We start from the raw sequence: 17859 nt of genomic DNA on the forward strand, positions 1-17859 counted from the left end.
AGGCGGCGGCGGCAGCAGGGAGGGTGGTGAGCGGCTGGTTGTGTCTGGGTGACATGGCTTTGCTCCGGGAGGACGCGCAGAACAAGGTGAGGGCGGCGGCCCGGTTCCGTCTGAGGCGGGCTGTGCGGATGCGGCCGCACTCGGCCCCATGCTGGCCCCGCGAGGTGTGAGGGGGCTCCCAGCCTTCTCTCCTCCCGGCAGCATCGGAGCAGTGACTGGTTTTTATTTTTGCTCGTTTTGGGGTTTGTTTTTTAAATATTAGTTTTCTTAGTGCTCCTTGCTCCCCGTACCCAAGGCCCTCTGAGGGTAGGTGGTCAGCGTGAGTGTGAGGTGCTGCCCCTGAAGGAAGAGCCGCCCCGAGATAGGTGAAGGGTTGTGGAAAAAGAAGGAAAACTAGAGTGGGAAGGAGGAGAAGGGAAGGGCTCTGTAGCTGCCGTAAGGCAGTGCCGGCTGTGAGAAGAGCACCCAGTTTGTGGCGGGAGCAGGGTGACAAACGGGGCCTTGGAGCTGGGCCTGCCGCTGGGATGGAGGAGTGGGACCAGCTCGTCAGGACCCGTGGCTGGGCATTAGCAATGAAGTGCTGTAGGCACTTCTGCTAGAGGCGTTTAAACTTGATCTTCAGTGGGTCGGCTGCCTTGTGTGTCTGTAACCAGCCTTCCTGGTTGTATTAATTAGATGGTCACCTGTCACTTCAGCCGTGATGCCTCTTTGCTTTAGTTGTCGTATCAGTAGCTGACTTAGTTTTCCTTTCTCTGTAGTGGTGTTGAAGTTTTAAGTACCAAGGAGCCTTATGTTTTCTCTCTGAGGGAGCAGGAGGCGTTATCCAATGTTGAGACTCAACCTCTCAGAGGAAATGCAAATTAAATGATAAAGTAGGAACTTTGTGATTTAATGTGTATGTATGTAGACAGTGCTTGGAATTACTTCTCATACTGGATGAGCTGCCTAGCTTAGCCTGCCTGGTTTAATAACTACCCCCAACACACCTTGAATAAAAAGTGAGATACCTCTGTAACAGCCAGTGAGCTGCCTATGCAGAGAATGACGTCCATACTGTTACATCTGAATGTAGTTTTGCATTGTGACTATGCTTAACTTGCTTGTAGGAAGATGTGTTTTAAGCTGTTAAGGTGGCTTGTGTCTTTCAGTATGTGTTTTCTCCAGCTTTTTGGAAGATGTATATTAGCTGACTTGAGGGCTAGAAATATGCCTGCCTTTAATAACTTTTTTAGATAACTTCCTTTCATCTGCTTCTCTTGCACATGAATTTTTTTAAAACACTCTTGATCCTGTGGAACAGGCAAAAGTTTGTTGAACAAGTGTCTTTTAATTACTTGCTTTGAGCTGTGACCTAGCCAGTGTCTTAACCTTTTTCTGCTGCATGTGAAACTATTAAAGTATCTGCTGTTTGAGAATACTGAGTGCAAGTCTTTATAGGCTTGCAGGACCTGCAGGTGATGGGTAAAACATCAACTGTCATGCAGCAATTGGTAACTTTGAGTGTTTATGTGCCCTTTCTAACTTAACAGATGGGAATATTGGGGGGGAGGGGAATATGTTCTTGTGATGAGGGCTGGAGTAGCTGTAAACTCAATGGCCAAAGATTAACTAGCTTGTTTCAGGTAGTAGGGCTGTCTTGGGATTCCAGCAGCAGGGGGAAGATAGAAATACTCCTATCTTGTCTGTTTCTGTTTAGGTGAGGAAACAGCAACATGGAACTGGTGTGTGGCCAGTAGATAAAGCCTAGGACTATAAAGGAATCTTCATTAGGTATTAACCTTGAATAGGAATCATTGGTAAGTATAAACTAAAAAATGACCCTGAGGTAGTGAAGCAGGAGAGGATCAGGGTATGTAGGAAGAGGAAGGGAGGGTAGGATGAGGGTGATTGGAAGTGCAGTGGGAAATACTGTGTAATGTATCATGGGAAGGAAAAGGCCCTTCAGAAAGTGAAGTGAGTAGTGGGAGCGCCAAGCTAAGCTTGTGAAAATACTCTGGTATTTCTTAATGTCAATGACTTGATAGTATTGTAAAGGCTCCAGTCTGCAGTTAAACTGTTCTACAGCAAAATACTGAGAGTGAGTATTGTAGCCACTCTCTCAGAACAGTCTTCACTGTCAGAATGATACATCATAGCCTAGGATTTGCTGTTATCACTCCCAACAGTGGTTATCAGAGCTGGACAACTTCTGCTACATATTCTGGAAGGAATGAGGGTGCATTAGATCTTGCTTATGATTTGCAAGAAAACTGCTTCTGTTTGCTACTGGGCCCAGAGCAGCTAGGGAAATGAACTGCTAGCAAGGTGAAGGATGCTGGATAAGGATAATGCATTGTCAAGGACATAAAGCCTCCATGAAGATGGCCCAGCAGTTTGGGCTGATGACTTGGTTTCAAATCCATGGGAGGTAAAGAGGGCGTGGTGAGGCTGTATTGCTGAGACTCCTGACCACCAGCTCCAGCCTTGCTGCAGGAGATGAGCAAGACATTCTTGTAGATGCTGACTATGAGTTTGAGGCTTGCTTCTGTTGCACAATTTCCATTTTAGCTGGGCATGCTTCATGTTACAGATGGCATATGGGCTAAAAGTGCTTAGCCATAGGCTGTGCTCTGCAGGCAGACTGCTGCATCAGGGTGGATTTGGCCTGCACTGCCAAAGCTGTTGCTTGACCTTTTGAGCTGGGAGCGACTTTTGGTTGGAATATGGGATCCTTGAAGGTTGATAGTGTCCTTTCCTCTGTAAGAAGGTGTGTGACCGCTTGGTTTCTGCAGAGAGGGATGCAGAGATCCCTCTGACAGGAGAGCTAAGTGATCAGGCCAGCTTATTGCACAGCCAGTGGCAACAGGTGCTCTGGCTATAGAGGCTGCCTTCTGCATACTTGGCAAGCACTGCACTTGGTGAGAAATACCATTTCAGTGCAACTAAATTGAGCTGTTATTCCCTCTGTCTTTTAAGCAAAATAATTAAACCATTGCATCACTGGAGTTCTACAGTCTGAAGTCACAAATTTGGGAAGGCATTTTCTGTAGCATAAGTAGCAACACGAAAACTAGTTCAATTTTCCTGTTTATATGTAACTCAGACTACTTCAGGACTGTTTCAGCTGAATGTCAGAGCTAATAGCAAGTCTGTCATAAAGGCTGCAAAATCAAGGCTTCACATCTACTGCATTGGATATTTACTGCTGTAGGCATGCAGTCTACTTTCAGACATTTTTAATATCTTGATTAAAGGGAAACTTAAGCTACTTGTGCTGAATATGATTGAAATGTAGTTCCAGCAACTAACACCACTAATATCTGCTGGACAGATACTCTGTAAGTCTGCTGGTTAACCCCTGGGTGTCAGAACAAGGCCCTCTGGAATTGATGACTCTGTATAAACTGCCAGAAAACATGATCTCTAAGTGCTCTCCAGAGAGCGCTAAAACTGGTTTAATTAGCAAGACAACTCTGTAAAAAGTAATGGGTTCTGGGTAGTGGCAGATGTAATTACTACGGAAGTCTTGTTTGTGGTTCTTGCTTGAATGACAGCAGGGAGGTGATCAGTAAGAGAAGAGGTTTTTTTATAAGGAAGCTGGCAATAAGCGGAAAGCTCTGACATGTAAACCCTTGTGGAAGGGCTCCTTGCTCCTTCTGGGAGCCCAGCTATATGGAAAACCCCTGGATTGATCTGACTTTGAGAACAAATGCGGATTCTTTCGCTAGCAATCGGATGTTGTACGCAGTTGCTTGCACTGGCAGATTCTTTTGTTAGAATGCAGAAGTAACATCGAGTCATCTAGAACTAATGCTAAAACTGCAAAGGGTGTAACTTTAAAAGCAGCAGCGAAGGCCACTCAACAGAACTAAGCAGCTTCAGTGGCTGAGGGCATTTCCTTCCACTGGTTGCCTGCAAGCGTGAAGAAGTTTTGCATTGGGTGAGGCCTGATCAGAAACTTATGTCTGTCAAGCTGAAGCCTGGGTAGCTAGTGGTCATCACTGGATTGTACTTAAATGATCCAGCTTCAGGTTTTTTAACATCTCTAAGCAATAGAAAAAAGCAAATTCTGTCAAACTCTACCTGGATTGGTTGCAGTAATGCTCTCTGCTGTCTCTTCTCTTGGTCTTCCAGATTAATTGATTATCATAGCATTCTAATTGGTGCCATAATATCTGGTTTTAGTCTTCTGGTCCTGATGCCTAGAAACAATCAATATAATGACTGTGTGTTATTGTGGAGAGCTCTGCTTGATGTTTTGTTCTAATTTCCAGGTCAGAGTTGTAGTGGATGGTATCTTTACTGAACAGGGAGAAGTTTTTCTTGAATCTTCAAGCCCTGGGGATCCCAATACAAGGAAGGCATCAAAGAAGCTGTAACAGTTGATGTAGTTATTGCAAACCAGAAGCATCTAAGCTGTTTCTGAGAAAGGGAAATGAGAGGTGAAAGTGGGGCACTGCTGGGTTTGGATGAGTGTTTCAGTTTGCAGCCCAACCCAGCTGTTTCCCACTGTGCTGCTCCAGGAGTCACCATCCTCTGTACTTGAGTCATGAGCTGCAAGTAAAGAATAATCTCTTACCAGCTGCTGAGCTTGGATTATATCCCCTTGAGGCTGTGGGGTTACAGACTGGTTTCTGGTAACTGGGATGGGGAAGCTTCAGTTCTCTTGCCCTCTGCCTGGAGTGCAGGGAAGAAGCAATGATGTCCTAGCAGAGAAATGCCTCCAGATATGAAGGAGCTGCCAGACATGGCAGGCTAGAGAGCTAAGATGGAGTGGCTTCCTGGGAAGGCCTTGGGTTGGGTGACTGCTGTGATAAAGGAACAAGCCTGGGGCCTGGAGATGAAAGTTTAATTCCGTTGCTCTGCACAGCCTTCATGTGACCATAAGCAAATTGGTCCTCATTCCTGCCTGTAGGATGGGTGTAGGAGGGTTGGTGGAATGGAAGGTCCTGAATGTTCAGCTGCTAAGGCTGCAGGAGCAGGTGCTTGTGTTGATCAAGGGTTGGTGTGGAACATATCCTTTAGGTGCTTACTGGGTTGATGCTTTATAGAGCTGTGGTAACAGGAGAGGGGCTTTCTGCTTCCAGTTCAGTGGAGAAATGCTGCTCCAGCACTTTCTGTAGGGGGGGAAAAAAACACTCAGTCCTTCTGAAGTCAGGCAGTGTGAATGCTCTCTTTGTAGTCTGAGCCTTGCTGCCATGATTGTGTAATCTTAAAGGTCTCTGGCGTGGAGTTAGGAGCCCACAGTGACCTTCACAGGATTAGAGCAGACCGGTGTTTTTGTAAGCCTCTGTTTCATATGGCTTCAGGTCCTTCACTGAAGACTAGACTCTGGAAGGGTAGAGGTGATAATCCTGTGCTGTCTTCAAACAGTGATATACTTGATGTTTGAGCCTGCAGTGGCCTTTGAGTATAGGCTGGATCATGTACACTTACAGCAGATGTTGAGGGTAGGAGAGGTAGGGGCTTCATGTAGTCCTGAGGGGCAGAATCCCACCAGTGTATATAAGGGGTGTTCTTGACTCTTGTCCTGTTTCTGGGCTGGTCTCACACTTCGGGCCTCATGTATAGTACATACTGCTCTGGAGTGCACAGCTGAGCACTGCTACTGATTCCCAGTTGCTTCTGCTTGCAGAAGGCCCTGCTGGGGCAATAAGCTGTCCTGCAGTAGCATTCCAGGAGATTGCTGAAGCTGTAGGTTACGTGTGCTTGCCCCATTCCTTCTGCAGTTTATGGTGCTAGTGCAGGGGAGAAATGCCTGTGATGAGTGAACTGCTTTAATCTGACATAGCAATACCATCTTGTGTCCATACCTGTCCACCTCTTGTGCAGACAACTACTAGGCATGGAGGGGTGTGCAGACAGCATCTAATCATGGGTTACTTTCTCCACCAGAATAATAAGAAAGTTCACAAATTCAGGACTGGCTGATTTGTGTAATCCTTTCCTTAGTTTAGCTGAGAGGAAGCGGTTTCCTTTGGCTTATCATACTTTCCAGACTCAGCAGTTCATATTGTTAGCACTGCTGATCCTGTTTGGACAGCAAAGATAAGTAAGCAGGATGCAAAACACTGGGGTCCGTATCTCACTGCTTTGCCTGCTAGTGTTATCTGGCTGGAAAACACTGACCAACTTGCCTTTCATTCAGTTGGCAACAGACAGTGAGCTGTGTTCCTGGTGAAACTAGTTTCTGAATGGTGGCCTTCTAACTATCCTTCCTCCAGTGCTTGAATGAGGCAGCTTCTGCCCAAACCAGTGTCAGTGACCTCTGGGCCATGCACCTGTGTGCTGTTTGGTCTGTGCCTTCCTAGCGACTACCAGAATTTCATGCCTGTAGGGGAATACAATAATCTGTCCCATGGGGTGACTGGAGATAGATGACTGTGCTATTGGAGTCCCACCACGTCCATTTGGATGTGAGCAGTGCTGGGACTGCTAGGAACTGTGTTCTAGGGTGTGCCCTGTAAGCTCAACATACTTGCTGGTTGCCAAGGCAGTACTCAGCATGGTATAAAAGCCTTCTGTCCTACGGAAGTCAGAATGGGAGGCTCATTCTGCTCCATATGAAGTCTTTCCATAGTCATAAGGCTTAAAAAGCTGTATCTCTTACCTGTCTCTTCTTAGCTCTAGCTAACAGCCAGTATGCAGCAGACAGAAGTCTTTTTAGCATGGCTGGAAGGAGGACGGTACAGTGACTGGGGTGTCCCTCACTTACACATGAGACAGATCATAGATGACAGCAGTAACCATCAGTGGTAGCAGGAGTCTAGGCAGGGGCAGGCCACATAGAGGCAAATGCATCCTAGCCTGACAGCTGGGTCCTCTGCAGGTGGCTGGAGAGAGACTTGTCTACCAGATCTGGACTGCAGCACACAGATGGCCAGACTAGGGAGAGGGAGTTTCCAAAGCTTTTGGAAGCCAAGCTTCACCTTATAAAGGACAACCTCTCAACAGTTCTTAGGCAGCTTTATGGAAGCTTAAGGCAGCATTCAAGCAATCTGTGATACAAGAGTGCTCAGATGTTGTCTGGCACTGTTTGCTTGTGGGCTTTGGTGCTGAAAGATGTGCTTAGGAGGTGGTGGGGGTGAGCTCCTGGGCTGGTGGGGTCTGTGCACTAATATGCTGCAAGGCAGTGAAATAGTATCAGTCATGGCCCAGTTCTCTAGCTTGCTTTCCTGGGAAGGTGTTCACAATTATCTCTAAAGGATAACCTCGGGATTCAGCCTGGCTCTGACAATCACTCTTCAGCAAACTTCCTGTGTTGTGACCTTGATATCTGGCAGTTTCTCCCTTTTGCAGAAAACAAAAATGATTTGTTAGGCTGCAGCACTGAAGGGAGGGCCTCTTAGAAGATGGGTTTTGTGGCACAGGAACCACTATAATGTGGTAGGCTAAGGTTCCTGTGTGCTTCTAGAATATAGAACCTGGTGATCACTAGTGTCTAATAGCTTTTGAAAGTCTATTCCTTGGTGTATAAGTACATGGTTCTACTAGATGTAAAAACTGGATGTGTGCATTAATCTTGGTAATCTGTGCTGGGTATGCCTAAACTTTTTTGCTTGCTTCTGAGGTCATGTAGGGAATTGAAGCCATTTGTCTTCAATGGCTGGGTATGAGCAGTGAAATATGACTTGATAAAGGGAGTTTGTATTGTAAACCAGAGGGAGAAATGGGTTGGTGGCTCTGCTGAATCTTATTGCTTATGAGTGCAGCCTGGCTGCCTCCCTGGCTTCCCAGAACAGGGTGGCATGCTGAGCATCAAGGCCTTGTCTGCTCTGAGTCGGAAAGCTCTGTCCTTGTAAGACATTTCAGTAGGACTATGATTTGAGGATATTAGTGGTATGTAACCTAGAGCATCTTCCACAGAAGGCTATTCCACTGCTATAGAAAAGTTTTAAGTACAGTTGAAATTATATTCTTGGTGCAAGATGTTGGAATGAAGAAATAAATCCCTAAAGGAAGATGCTGGTTCTGTTTAAGGCCTGTCTGAAGCACTGGGAAGGCAAGTAGGGCCTTTATTGAACCTGATAGCTCTGAGGTGCCTCACACAGCATGCTCAGAAACCCCTTCCCAGGTGCTCTGAGTGGAGACAAATAGCATGAAAGTGTTGCCAGACACAAAGCTTCATCTAGAAAAGGTGAGACAAAACCTGAATTTAGGAGAGGAAGAGACTTGCAGTTACCAGCAATAAATAGTTTTTTTGTAAAGCAAAGTTCAGATACCTTTTGAGGCTAGATCTTGTACAAGCTTAATTGGGTTTCTTTCACAGCGAATGTATGTTCTAGCAGCAATGTATAACATGATGCTGAGTATCCTGAAAATAAGATGAAACAGATCCAGTGATAGTGCCACAGTTCCAGAAACAGGACCAAAACCCAAGAACAAGCATCTTGCTCTTAGACTTTATGGCAGCCTAAAGAGGTTTTGTGTGCCGCTTCTCCCCAAGATCAGAGAATGTAGCCTCTGCACCTTTCAGAACAGCTACTGGAACATGTGTGGCAGTTCTGGGAGATCAGAATGGCAGTGGTGGCCAGTCTGGCCTGGTGAGCGAGTATGAGGCTCTTGCCTACGGCTTGCTATTTGTAATAGATAAAAACAATTCTTCTTGCCTTAAAGCAGCTCTCTGATCTAGGGGTGATGAAACAAATCACAGGACTAGGGTTTTAAGAGCTGTTCTGGCGTGTATTGTGGAGGCACAGGATAATCAAGAGAGCTATTATTAGGGTTGTTGCCATCTTCTGAATGGCATAATAGGCTTTGGCTTGATGTGCTCCAAGTAAATAAGCTGGAGAAGCACTGGAAGGAGGATGCTCCTTTTGTGAAGACTTCCCAATACCTCTAATGTGGACTCTTAAAAACTGGTTCTTCAGATATCAAAATAACAAGCCTTTTTCCTTTCCTATGTTTGGAAGGGAAGGCTTGTCACAGTGATGGGCAGGTAGTGTCAAGGCTGTTATGGCTGTCCATGTGCGCTGTACCTGGAGGCAGTGATTTACTGTAGTGTGCTTGACAGCTGATGACCAGTTTGGCTTCACTAAACTTGATGCTTGACCAAGGCTTATACTATGAATTCTGTTGCAGATGAGGTCTGTATCTGTAGATCTGAATGTTGATCCTTCTCTCCAAATTGATATACCTGATGCCCTAAGTGAAAAGGACAGAGTGAAGTTCACTGTGCATACTAAGGTAAGATCATGGGGTAGAGAGAGGTCTTCATAAATGTTATGTAAGTAGCCTGTGTATTTGCAATACAAAGATGGACTTGGCAATTGAGGAAACAACTAGATGGAGGTTTTCCATTTAAAGATGACCTGAGGGTGTATATATATGCAGAAACTTCAGAACACCCTCTAAATACAGACAAGGTAGCTGATACACTAGATTGGTTTTGCTAAGGAATGCTTGACACCAGAAGGCTAGGGGGTAGGGATGGGGAAACAAGATACTGCCAAACTTCACCAAAAAAATAAACTGCATTAATGCTGTTCCACAACAGTGCCTTTTTTTTAAATAGTAGTAAGACTCTCAAATGAGTGCCAGCTCATCTAAAAGGGAGTAGGCGAGGCTCTTACTAGGCAAAATAGCTTCCTTTGGAAATGGACAGAACTATTTCTAAAAGCACTAATTTACAAAACAGTAGGGCTTCTATATTTTCTCTTCCAGACTACACTGCCAGCTTTTCAAAGCCCTGAGTTTTCAGTTACAAGGCAGCATGAAGACTTTGTGTGGCTGCATGATACACTCACTGAAACTGAAGAGTATGCAGGACTCATTGTAAGTACTTCCTAAAAAAGGTATTTCTAAACAAAAGACTGTGGTGATTTAAAGTGCATACTAGTAAGGCTATGAAGTCTGCTTTACTAGTGTTTCATGGCTTGGGTATTCCCTGTGCTTACTTTTGCCTTAATTCCTAAACAACTTGAGTAGTATGGCTCTGTTAACTTTTCATATAGCTTGGAGCAGCAAAAAAGCTTGATGCTCTGAGAATCCCTGACTCTGTGGTAGTATTAATATCTGCCTGAAGATGACACAGTGAAATACTCTATTAAATATAGTCTCTCTCCTATTGTAATTCTTTAGGAGGCCATGTGGGCCACAGAAGATGGCTGGCTATGGGGTGGGTTACAGAGGCTATTTCTTTTGGTTTGTTTCCCTCCTGGGGCAGGGGTAGCACAGAGCTGGGAGGGCAAGTGGGAACCTACACATCAACATGCCTCTAGAGTTCCTGGGTGCACAGCCTTGCTGGCTTGCCATGACCAGGCAAAAGGGCCTCCTTCCAGAGAAGGCTGGTAATTTTGGAAAACTTTATTTGCTAGCATCTATCACTAACCCATTCCTTGTCTAGATACCTCCAGCACCTTCAAAGCCTGACTTTGATGGTCCCAGAGAGAAGATGCAGAAGCTAGGGGAAGGAGAAGTGTCTATGACAAAGGAAGAGTTTGCTAAAATGAAGCAAGAGCTAGAAGCGTAAGTAGAGTGAGTCTGCTGCCAAAAGTTGCACTTAGAGAAGCCTCCTGGAAAAGCAGCTTATTTGGTGAGAACTGATTGAGTGTGACTGTTTTGTGAAGGGTGCGTGTTGCTGCATAATCTTTAAAATCCTGAAGCTGGGGAGTTGCCAAGTTTCTCTCAAAATGGAGAACTTCCTAGCTAAAGAGATTGACAATGGCTTCTCTATCACTAGTTAGCTATTTCAGAAGCATGCTGTTGGATATTTTCAATGGATAAACTTAAAGCAATTCTTTGTGCATTGAAGATGACAGTATAAGAGGATTTCAGTCTGTTCTTTCCTTCCAGTGAATACCTTGCTGTCTTCAAGAAGACTGTGTCATCACATGAAATCTTCCTTCAGCGGATTTCTTCTCATCCTGTGCTCAGCAAAGATCGCAACTTTCATGTTTTCCTGGAGTATGATCAAGACGTAAGACACTTTTTCTTCTTTCTGAGTGAGGCAAGATGTTAGGAGTGCTGTCACTTTTTCTGGGCTCAGTCAGAATGTTATGTAAATCTATGTGCAGCATCAGCAAGTGGGTATTGACAATAGTTCTGTGAGATGATTAAAGGATGAAAGCCTGACTTTTAGACCTTTTTCTGCTGTAAATATCATAGTGTTTCTTAAACCTAGTCAAGTTGGTTAGGAAGCTAAGTTTGTCTTAATATCTTAAGAAGTAGTATGGTTCAGGTGTACCTGTGCTGTGTGTTGCATAGTCCTAAAATGGAAGAATGGAAGTGTATTAACATTAGTGCTGTATCTGTTTTGTCACACCTAATTATGAGTGGTAGATGCTGATCTAAGATATGTAAGGAGAAACTGAGCTGTTTTCAAGAATGGGAAAATCTGTGGCACAGAATAGTTGAACAACTTGTAGTCAAGCCATTTGTTACATGAGCCATATTTATATAGCTTATACAGGTATTATGGAGAGCTGGGAATCAGCCTGCTCTGTCATATGCTAGATATAAATAATGCTACTACACTACAAGTCTCAAAATAGTCACGTTTTTCCCCCTTCGGGATAACTTTAAAGCTGTCTTGGCCTCTCTGTTGCAGTTGAGTGTTCGGAGGAAAAATACAAAAGAGATGTTTGGTGGCTTTTTAAAAAGTGTGGTAAAGAGTGCTGATGAAGTCCTCTTCTCTGGAGTCAAGGTAAGGTAGTGGATTTACTTACCTACCTTAATCTTGATTTTCTTTTTTTCTTGCTTCCTGCTTCAGTGATGTTAGTTATGTGCGTGAGACTCGGTTAGTAATGCTAACCTTCCTTGTTACTGCTGTCCCAAGTCGGATGGAGTAGTCTATATTAATTTTGACTTCTGTGGAAATAAGAGATTGAAGCTATAGGCTGTTAAAAATTTAAGTGTATATTTAAAGTTTCTGGTGGATGCGGAAGAGCTGCCTTAACACCTGATATTGGTGGTGAGGGAGGAATTACACCCTCAGCAAATGTGCTTGTGGCTTTTGTCTTCTTCAGAGCTCTGAACAGACACGAGTTAGGGGTTTCTGCTTGCATTAGACAAGATCAAATACCAAAGACTCCTGTAACTGGTCCAGCTTCAGCTTTTCTGTCATGTTGCTGTGGTAGCTCTTTCTAATAGACTTGCTGTCCTAAACACAATGTCATGAAACATTACAGTACATAGTGTTTGGTGTGGATGTGAAGCAAGCTTATAAACTGCTTACTGTTTAGCAGCTGTGTTGCAGCAGGCCTGGGAGTAGCCCTGAGGGCTGTCTGATACCAATTTACTGGTGGCTTCAGGCAACCTGCAGCGTTGAATAGTTGTGTCAAGTCCATCTTGACTTAATCATGAAAAAGAAACTTGTCAGATGGCTTGGTTTGTCAAAATCTTGGCTCAGGATCTTGTCTTGAACTCTGTTTATCAATAAAGATTGATGGGCTTAATGCTTAGGTGGCTATGGTCATTTCTTTGGCTCTTCCCAAAAAAGGGAAGAGCTTGTATTCTGCAGTAGTGTAACTGACTTAACAGGTCATACTCTCTTTCAGGAAGTAGAAGATTTTTTTGAGCAAGAGAAGACTTTTCTTGTGAACTACTACAACCGAATCAAGGATGCATGTGCAAAAGCAGATAAGATGACAAGATCTCATAAAAGTGAATATTTTCAAAGTCCTTTCTAAAGACCTTACAGTCTTGCTGATTTCAGCCTGAAAACCTTGTCTTGTTCTTGCAGATGTTGCAGATGATTATATTTATACTTCAGCTTGCTTGAACAGTCTGGCATTAGAAGAACCTACAGTTATCAAAAAGTAAGCAATTCTAACTGTTCATAAACATACGCTGAGTCTGGGAATATCAAATTCCTTTTGTAAAATCCAGGGGATTGAGTCATAGCTGGTTTAAGTTTCTTGAATTGTAGGCAAGTGGCATTGAAGCTTTCTTTCCTCTGATGTTCCTGTTTCAGCAGACCTGAAACTATCAATTGCATCTGACTCTTAAACTAGCGAAATATCATCTAGTTAGCACTAGAGCTGAACTGTGCTGATTATCAAAGCTCCTTCTAAACAGAAGTCTCCTTGAATTTTTTTCAGGTCACAAACTACTAGAGAATATGGGAGAAAGAGATTATGCATTTGTGTCCTAACGTGCTGTTAAATACAGCCACATCTTACACTAGGCCTGTAGTAGCTTCTGGACCTTTAAAGTTCCAGAATACTAGTGTTTCTTTTAAGATATGGAAACTTAGCCACCTCTTCTGAAGTGAATTCTTTCACATCTCAACTTTGTTATCAATTTACCAAAACCATGTTAAAACAGAGTATATAGCTGAATAAGCAAGGCAATTCATTCCTCTTGAAGAGTAGCAGCAGGGGAATTCTCCACAAGGCCTTTATGCTCTAGAGGTCAGTGTTGTTACTTCAAGTGGTGTCTAGCTGCTCAACTGTACTAGTTTTATTAGGCTGGAATCCGGCACCTCTTGCATTGAACCTTTTGTCCAGGTGTCTGCCTAGACCTGAGTTCTTTTCAAGCCCTTGTCTTGGTCTGTTGGCAGGAATAAACTCCAGCCTTCAGCTTCTTGGTTTTCTGCCAATTGATCAGACTAAGAAATACCTAAAACTTATTTATGTGTTTTTTCCCCTCCCCCCCAGGTACTTGTTGAAAGTTGCTGAGCTTTTTGAGAGACTCAGGGTAAGAGAAGCTTTGGGGGGAAAAAAGAATCTCTCAATCTGGATGTTGCTGCTTCCTGTTACATACCAGCTATCTGATCTTTTCTGCAGAAGGTAGAGAGTAGAGTTTCATCTGATGAAGACTTAAAGCTCTCTGAACTGTTGAGATACTACATGCTCAATATAGAAGCTGCTAAGGTGAGAACAGTTTTCTTTTTGAAGCTTAGTTTTATTATGGGCATCATGACTCACTCATGGTATTCTTTGTGCTTTAAGAAGACAGGAAGATGGACCTTTGTTTTGCTTGAAAAACCTGGTACTCCTGAACCACAGCAGAATATAGAAACTACATATTGGATAGCTGCAGTCCAGCCCTCTTACAGAAGGGCTGTTTTAAGATTTTTGACCAGGGTTTTTTTTTTTTTGGTATGTGGAGAGGAACTCTATAAATTTCTGTCAGAGCAAACTGCATTTGAGTCTGCAGCAGCCTTCTAACCCTGCCTGAGTACTCATGACTTGTCAGTAAAACCAGTGATTACTAAATTAAAAATTCTGAAGTAAATCCCAATGACTAAAGTACTTTATCATGAATATATGTTAACATATGAAGGCTATTGGAGTCTGGATGTTCAGGAGGGGTTTGATAGATGATGTCACTGCAAAAGCCTTGCCAGCAACTCTTTTCTAATCAGTATTTGAGTTGGCAAGGGGGTGACTGTGCTGATAAATGGTATCTAGGTATAACCTGATGGGCCTCTTCATCTAATGTCATACCTCTAATGTCCTGTGCCTGGGAATGTTCACTACAGGCTCCCTCTGTGTGGTGTACTGCTATTTAGATATCAAGACTATACTGTTGCTTGATTAGAAAGGAATTTCTGCTGAGACCTGTACTGCTTCTCATGTTTAGGTTAGTACAGTGCTTCAATCAAACTGTCAGATCTCCAACAAAATAGATAGTATATGCTTTACTAGAAGTAGACAGAGGGAATTCAGGAAGTGCTATTCCTCCTTAGTGGAGACACCCACCCCACCGAAGGATAAAGCTACTTTAAGGGAAGAAGCAATGCCTAGAGTAGCTCTTGGACTAAGGCACAAGTGACTGCCTTGAAAACTTGACACTGCACAGGTGAAAGATTCTTGTTGCCATGCAAAGAGCATAGCAGGTTCTAATAGCGTGTTGGAAGAAGCAGAATCTGGTGCTGACAGAAGTGAAACCTCCTGCTGCTAAGGTAGCTTTACCCTCAGTTTGGGAAGTAGTCCTCTTAAGGATCTGATGCCCTATTGCTGTCTGCTTTCAGGATCTTCTGTACAGACGTACAAGGGCTCTTGTCAACTATGAAAACTCTAACAAAGCTTTAGATAAAGCCAGACTAAAGAGCAAGGACGTCAGGCTGGCTGAGGCACATCAACAGGATTGTTGTCAGAAGTTTGAGAAGATTTCAGAATCTGCAAAACAAGGTAAAACAGGCTTTGCTGTATTTATGCTGAAGGGAGATCTTAATTCAATCCAGGTCTCCATCTGGTCTTCAACTACGAAAGGTTTCTGAACACTGAAACATGTAGTCTGGACATCCCAAGGCCACCGCAGATGCCTGTAAAATGAATGCAGCTAAATATTTTTAAGAATGATTGTCTGAATGAGAAGCCTGAGTAGTTACTTTCAGGTGGATGCTGAGGACAAGAGTTCAGTCTGGAAAGCAAATACTAGGGCTTACAGCTGAGGTTGATCTAGTACTAACATTGCTCTGTTTATCTCAATTAGAACTGCGCAAACAGGCTTTTGCTCTGTCCCAGTACAGCTGAGTGACTCATAAAGAGTTTCAAGCACTGGTTCTTAGTGGATTGCTTTGGAAAATGTAAAACAGAGGAAACATGCTTTCATGGTACACATGCTACTCCTTTAATGTTCTTGGTTTTTAAATGTTCTGTGTTCTTGTAGAGCTTGTGTGGCTTCTGTTTTACTCCAGTTGTCTTCCTACAAAATATTTGTCTTTCACATCCTAGCAAGGAAACAGCTTGTCTGTGTCATGTGACAAATGCATCTCTGGCTAGAAACAGCAGGACTAAATCTTGAACCTTTCTGTGGTCAAATACTGTAACAAGAGCTGTACAACAGAATTCATGAAACATAAGGGGCATTACTAAAACTTCAGTCACATCTTGTATGTTATTTTTATCTTTGTTCTTTCTTCCCTGTAGAACTGATGAGCTTCAAACAGAAGAGAATAGCAGCATTCCGCAAAAACCTAATTGAAATGGCAGAACTGGAAATAAAACATGCAAAGGTGTGTTCTTTTAGGAATTTAACGGGTATAGCTTGAGAGGAGTACTGTGTTAACTTGGAGGATTTTCTGGGTTCCCTTTAAAACTAGGAAGTGTAAAATAGAACAGCTAGTCTCTTCAGCTGAGATCTGAAATGGGGAAGAAAAGGGGAAAAAAATTTGTAGGTGTAGTGCATACAAAGAACAAATGCTAGTAGTCTTACCTGTCCCACACAAAGTCTGTTCTCAGCTTATTGCTCCTAGGACACCAACGTATTGCACTGCAAGCAAAAAGTCTTAATTTTGCAGGTAATAAACAGCAGCTCACTTACCTTCCCATCAGGCAGCTAATCTGTGGGTTTGACCTTTGCTGCATCTAGAGGCAGCTGCTGCTTCAAGTGTCCCTGTGTGCTGTGAGAGAACATCCTGCAGCTTGTGATCTTGCTTGCCTTGTCAGTGAAGGAGGAAGCTGGCTTTGTAGCAACCTCTGCCAAGCTTTACTGAGCAGGCTTACGGTAGGCTGTGGAGACCACACCATTTACTGCCAGCTTAACGCAGGAAAGAGTACACAGGTTACAGGGTCTGTTAATTTAATGTAGAGAACAAAGCAGGAAAACTTGGGGAGAGGTAACTGCATCCTCAGCTTCTTTTGAAGAAGGAAAGTCTGATTTCCTAGTCCCTGAGAGTCCTGGACTTCATTACAGGTAGCTACTTCAGTGCTGAGCTTGACATGAGAGGCTTGACGATGCTGCTCAGTTTGACCCACTTATAAAACTTACTACTCTTGCCCCTCTTTCCCACAAACAGAGTCATGGTTGCGGGCCTGCAGGAAGAGGCAGATTGCAGACTGTATGATCTGGTATTGCTGCTTTACTGCTGAATGCTTGTCTCTGCAGTATAAGCTCTTTAGCATTGTCACAGGCTACAAAATCCTGGGATGGACCTACTATTTTAGAAGTTACATCATTGTGGAAGGCAGGATTTAAATTATCAGTCATACTCATCTGAAACTAATTCTCTTCCTTTCCAGAACAATGTCTCTCTCCTGCAAAGCTGTATTGACTTGTTCAAGAACTAAGGCGCCTTATTCTGAAAATGTGAAAAAAGCATCAATTGCACTCAATGGCCAGGGGCAACTTATTGGCTTGACTTCATTAGCTTAAAATAAATATTGTCACTGAGATTGTTTAACTAATACTTAAATATGTTGATAGTGATACATTGACTTTCTTGGTATAAATGAGAGCCAAATTGTGTATGAATTGTCTGGATGTAGCTAACATCCTGTTGGCTGATAACTCAAAATGAGTCAAATGGAAGAAATCAGTTTGCTGCTGACTGACTTCATCTAGCAGAAAATCTTTTCTGAGAAGAATTCCTTTTTTGTGGGATCATAAAGTAATCTGTCTCTTCATAGCCTTGATATATTTAAAGCTTGCAAGTGGGAGTGACTTATATAAATGTAGTAATTTTATAAAGTAAATATCTTAACATTCCACTTCTCAGACAGATTTCTACTACAATATATTTTGAATTTCTATAACTACATTCGGTATTTGTACACTTGGGCAATACAGCAAATAAAGATGTCTGATACAACAAGCTGTTGTTGTATGGCAAGACTTTGTGTGGGATGTCAAACTGAGGTTTCAGGCACAGAACTATTGCAAATTACTCATTACCTGGAGCTCTTCATTCAGAGCACTAGAGATAAGTATTTGACTCAGGAGGATTGTTCTTGGAATGGGTATTGACATGAAATGTGGGGATTTTGGGTCATGTTGTTTGAACAGCTCTCAAACTCCCTATATGCTGCACACAGAGGAAACCAAGCCTTTCAAAATCATTGATATGTATAGGTGGCTTGGACTCCTTCAGACTGCTTTACAATGCATCATATTTTGTCAATCTTCACACCTCCTGCTAGCAGGAAGAGGCTGTTTAAAACTTCAGGGCTTCTGGAAGCATGGTCCTAGTCAGTCTTCTGTAAGATAAACCTC

The 17859-nt window shown here is 43.2% G+C and overlaps 1 protein-coding gene across 2 annotated transcripts; it reads left to right on the forward strand.

Annotated features, from left to right (window-relative positions):
• The first annotated feature begins 10 nt into the window (after window positions 1-10).
• Window positions 11-17448, forward strand: SNX5 (sorting nexin 5). 2 transcript variants are annotated; one of them, XM_074926634.1, is made up of 14 exons: window positions 18-86; window positions 1697-1796; window positions 9061-9165; window positions 9643-9753; window positions 10325-10446; window positions 10774-10897; window positions 11528-11623; window positions 12477-12582; window positions 12662-12737; window positions 13578-13617; window positions 13707-13793; window positions 14897-15056; window positions 15798-15883; window positions 16890-17448. In XM_074926634.1, exons 3-14 carry the CDS (start codon window positions 9061-9063, stop codon window positions 16935-16937), a joined length of 1161 nt encoding a protein of 386 aa, XP_074782735.1. In that variant the 5' UTR covers window positions 18-86; window positions 1697-1796; the 3' UTR covers window positions 16938-17448. The 2 variants fall into 2 exon arrangements, with proteins under 2 accessions (XP_074782727.1, XP_074782735.1); XM_074926626.1 differs by lacking the exon at window positions 1697-1796 and having other exon boundaries at window positions 11-86.
• The last annotated feature ends 411 nt before the right edge of the window (window positions 17449-17859 follow it).

Source organism: Athene noctua, chromosome 1 (genome assembly GCF_965140245.1).
Source record: "Athene noctua chromosome 1, bAthNoc1.hap1.1, whole genome shotgun sequence".
Lineage (NCBI taxonomy): Eukaryota > Metazoa > Chordata > Aves > Strigiformes > Strigidae > Athene > Athene noctua.

What these genes read in the sequence shown, in the direction of transcription:
- SNX5 (XM_074926626.1), top strand. Translation starts at nt 54, where the DNA reads ATGGCTTTGCTCCGGGAGGACGCGCAGAACAAG. An exon ending in ATGAAGCAAGAGCTAGAAGC is followed by an intron (nt 10,447 to 10,773) that starts GTAAGTAGAGTG and finishes CTTTCCTTCCAG; the next exon opens with TGAATACCTTGCTGTCTTCA. An exon ending in TTCAGAATCTGCAAAACAAG is followed by an intron (nt 15,057 to 15,797) that starts GTAAAACAGGCT and finishes TCTTCCCTGTAG; the next exon opens with AACTGATGAGCTTCAAACAG.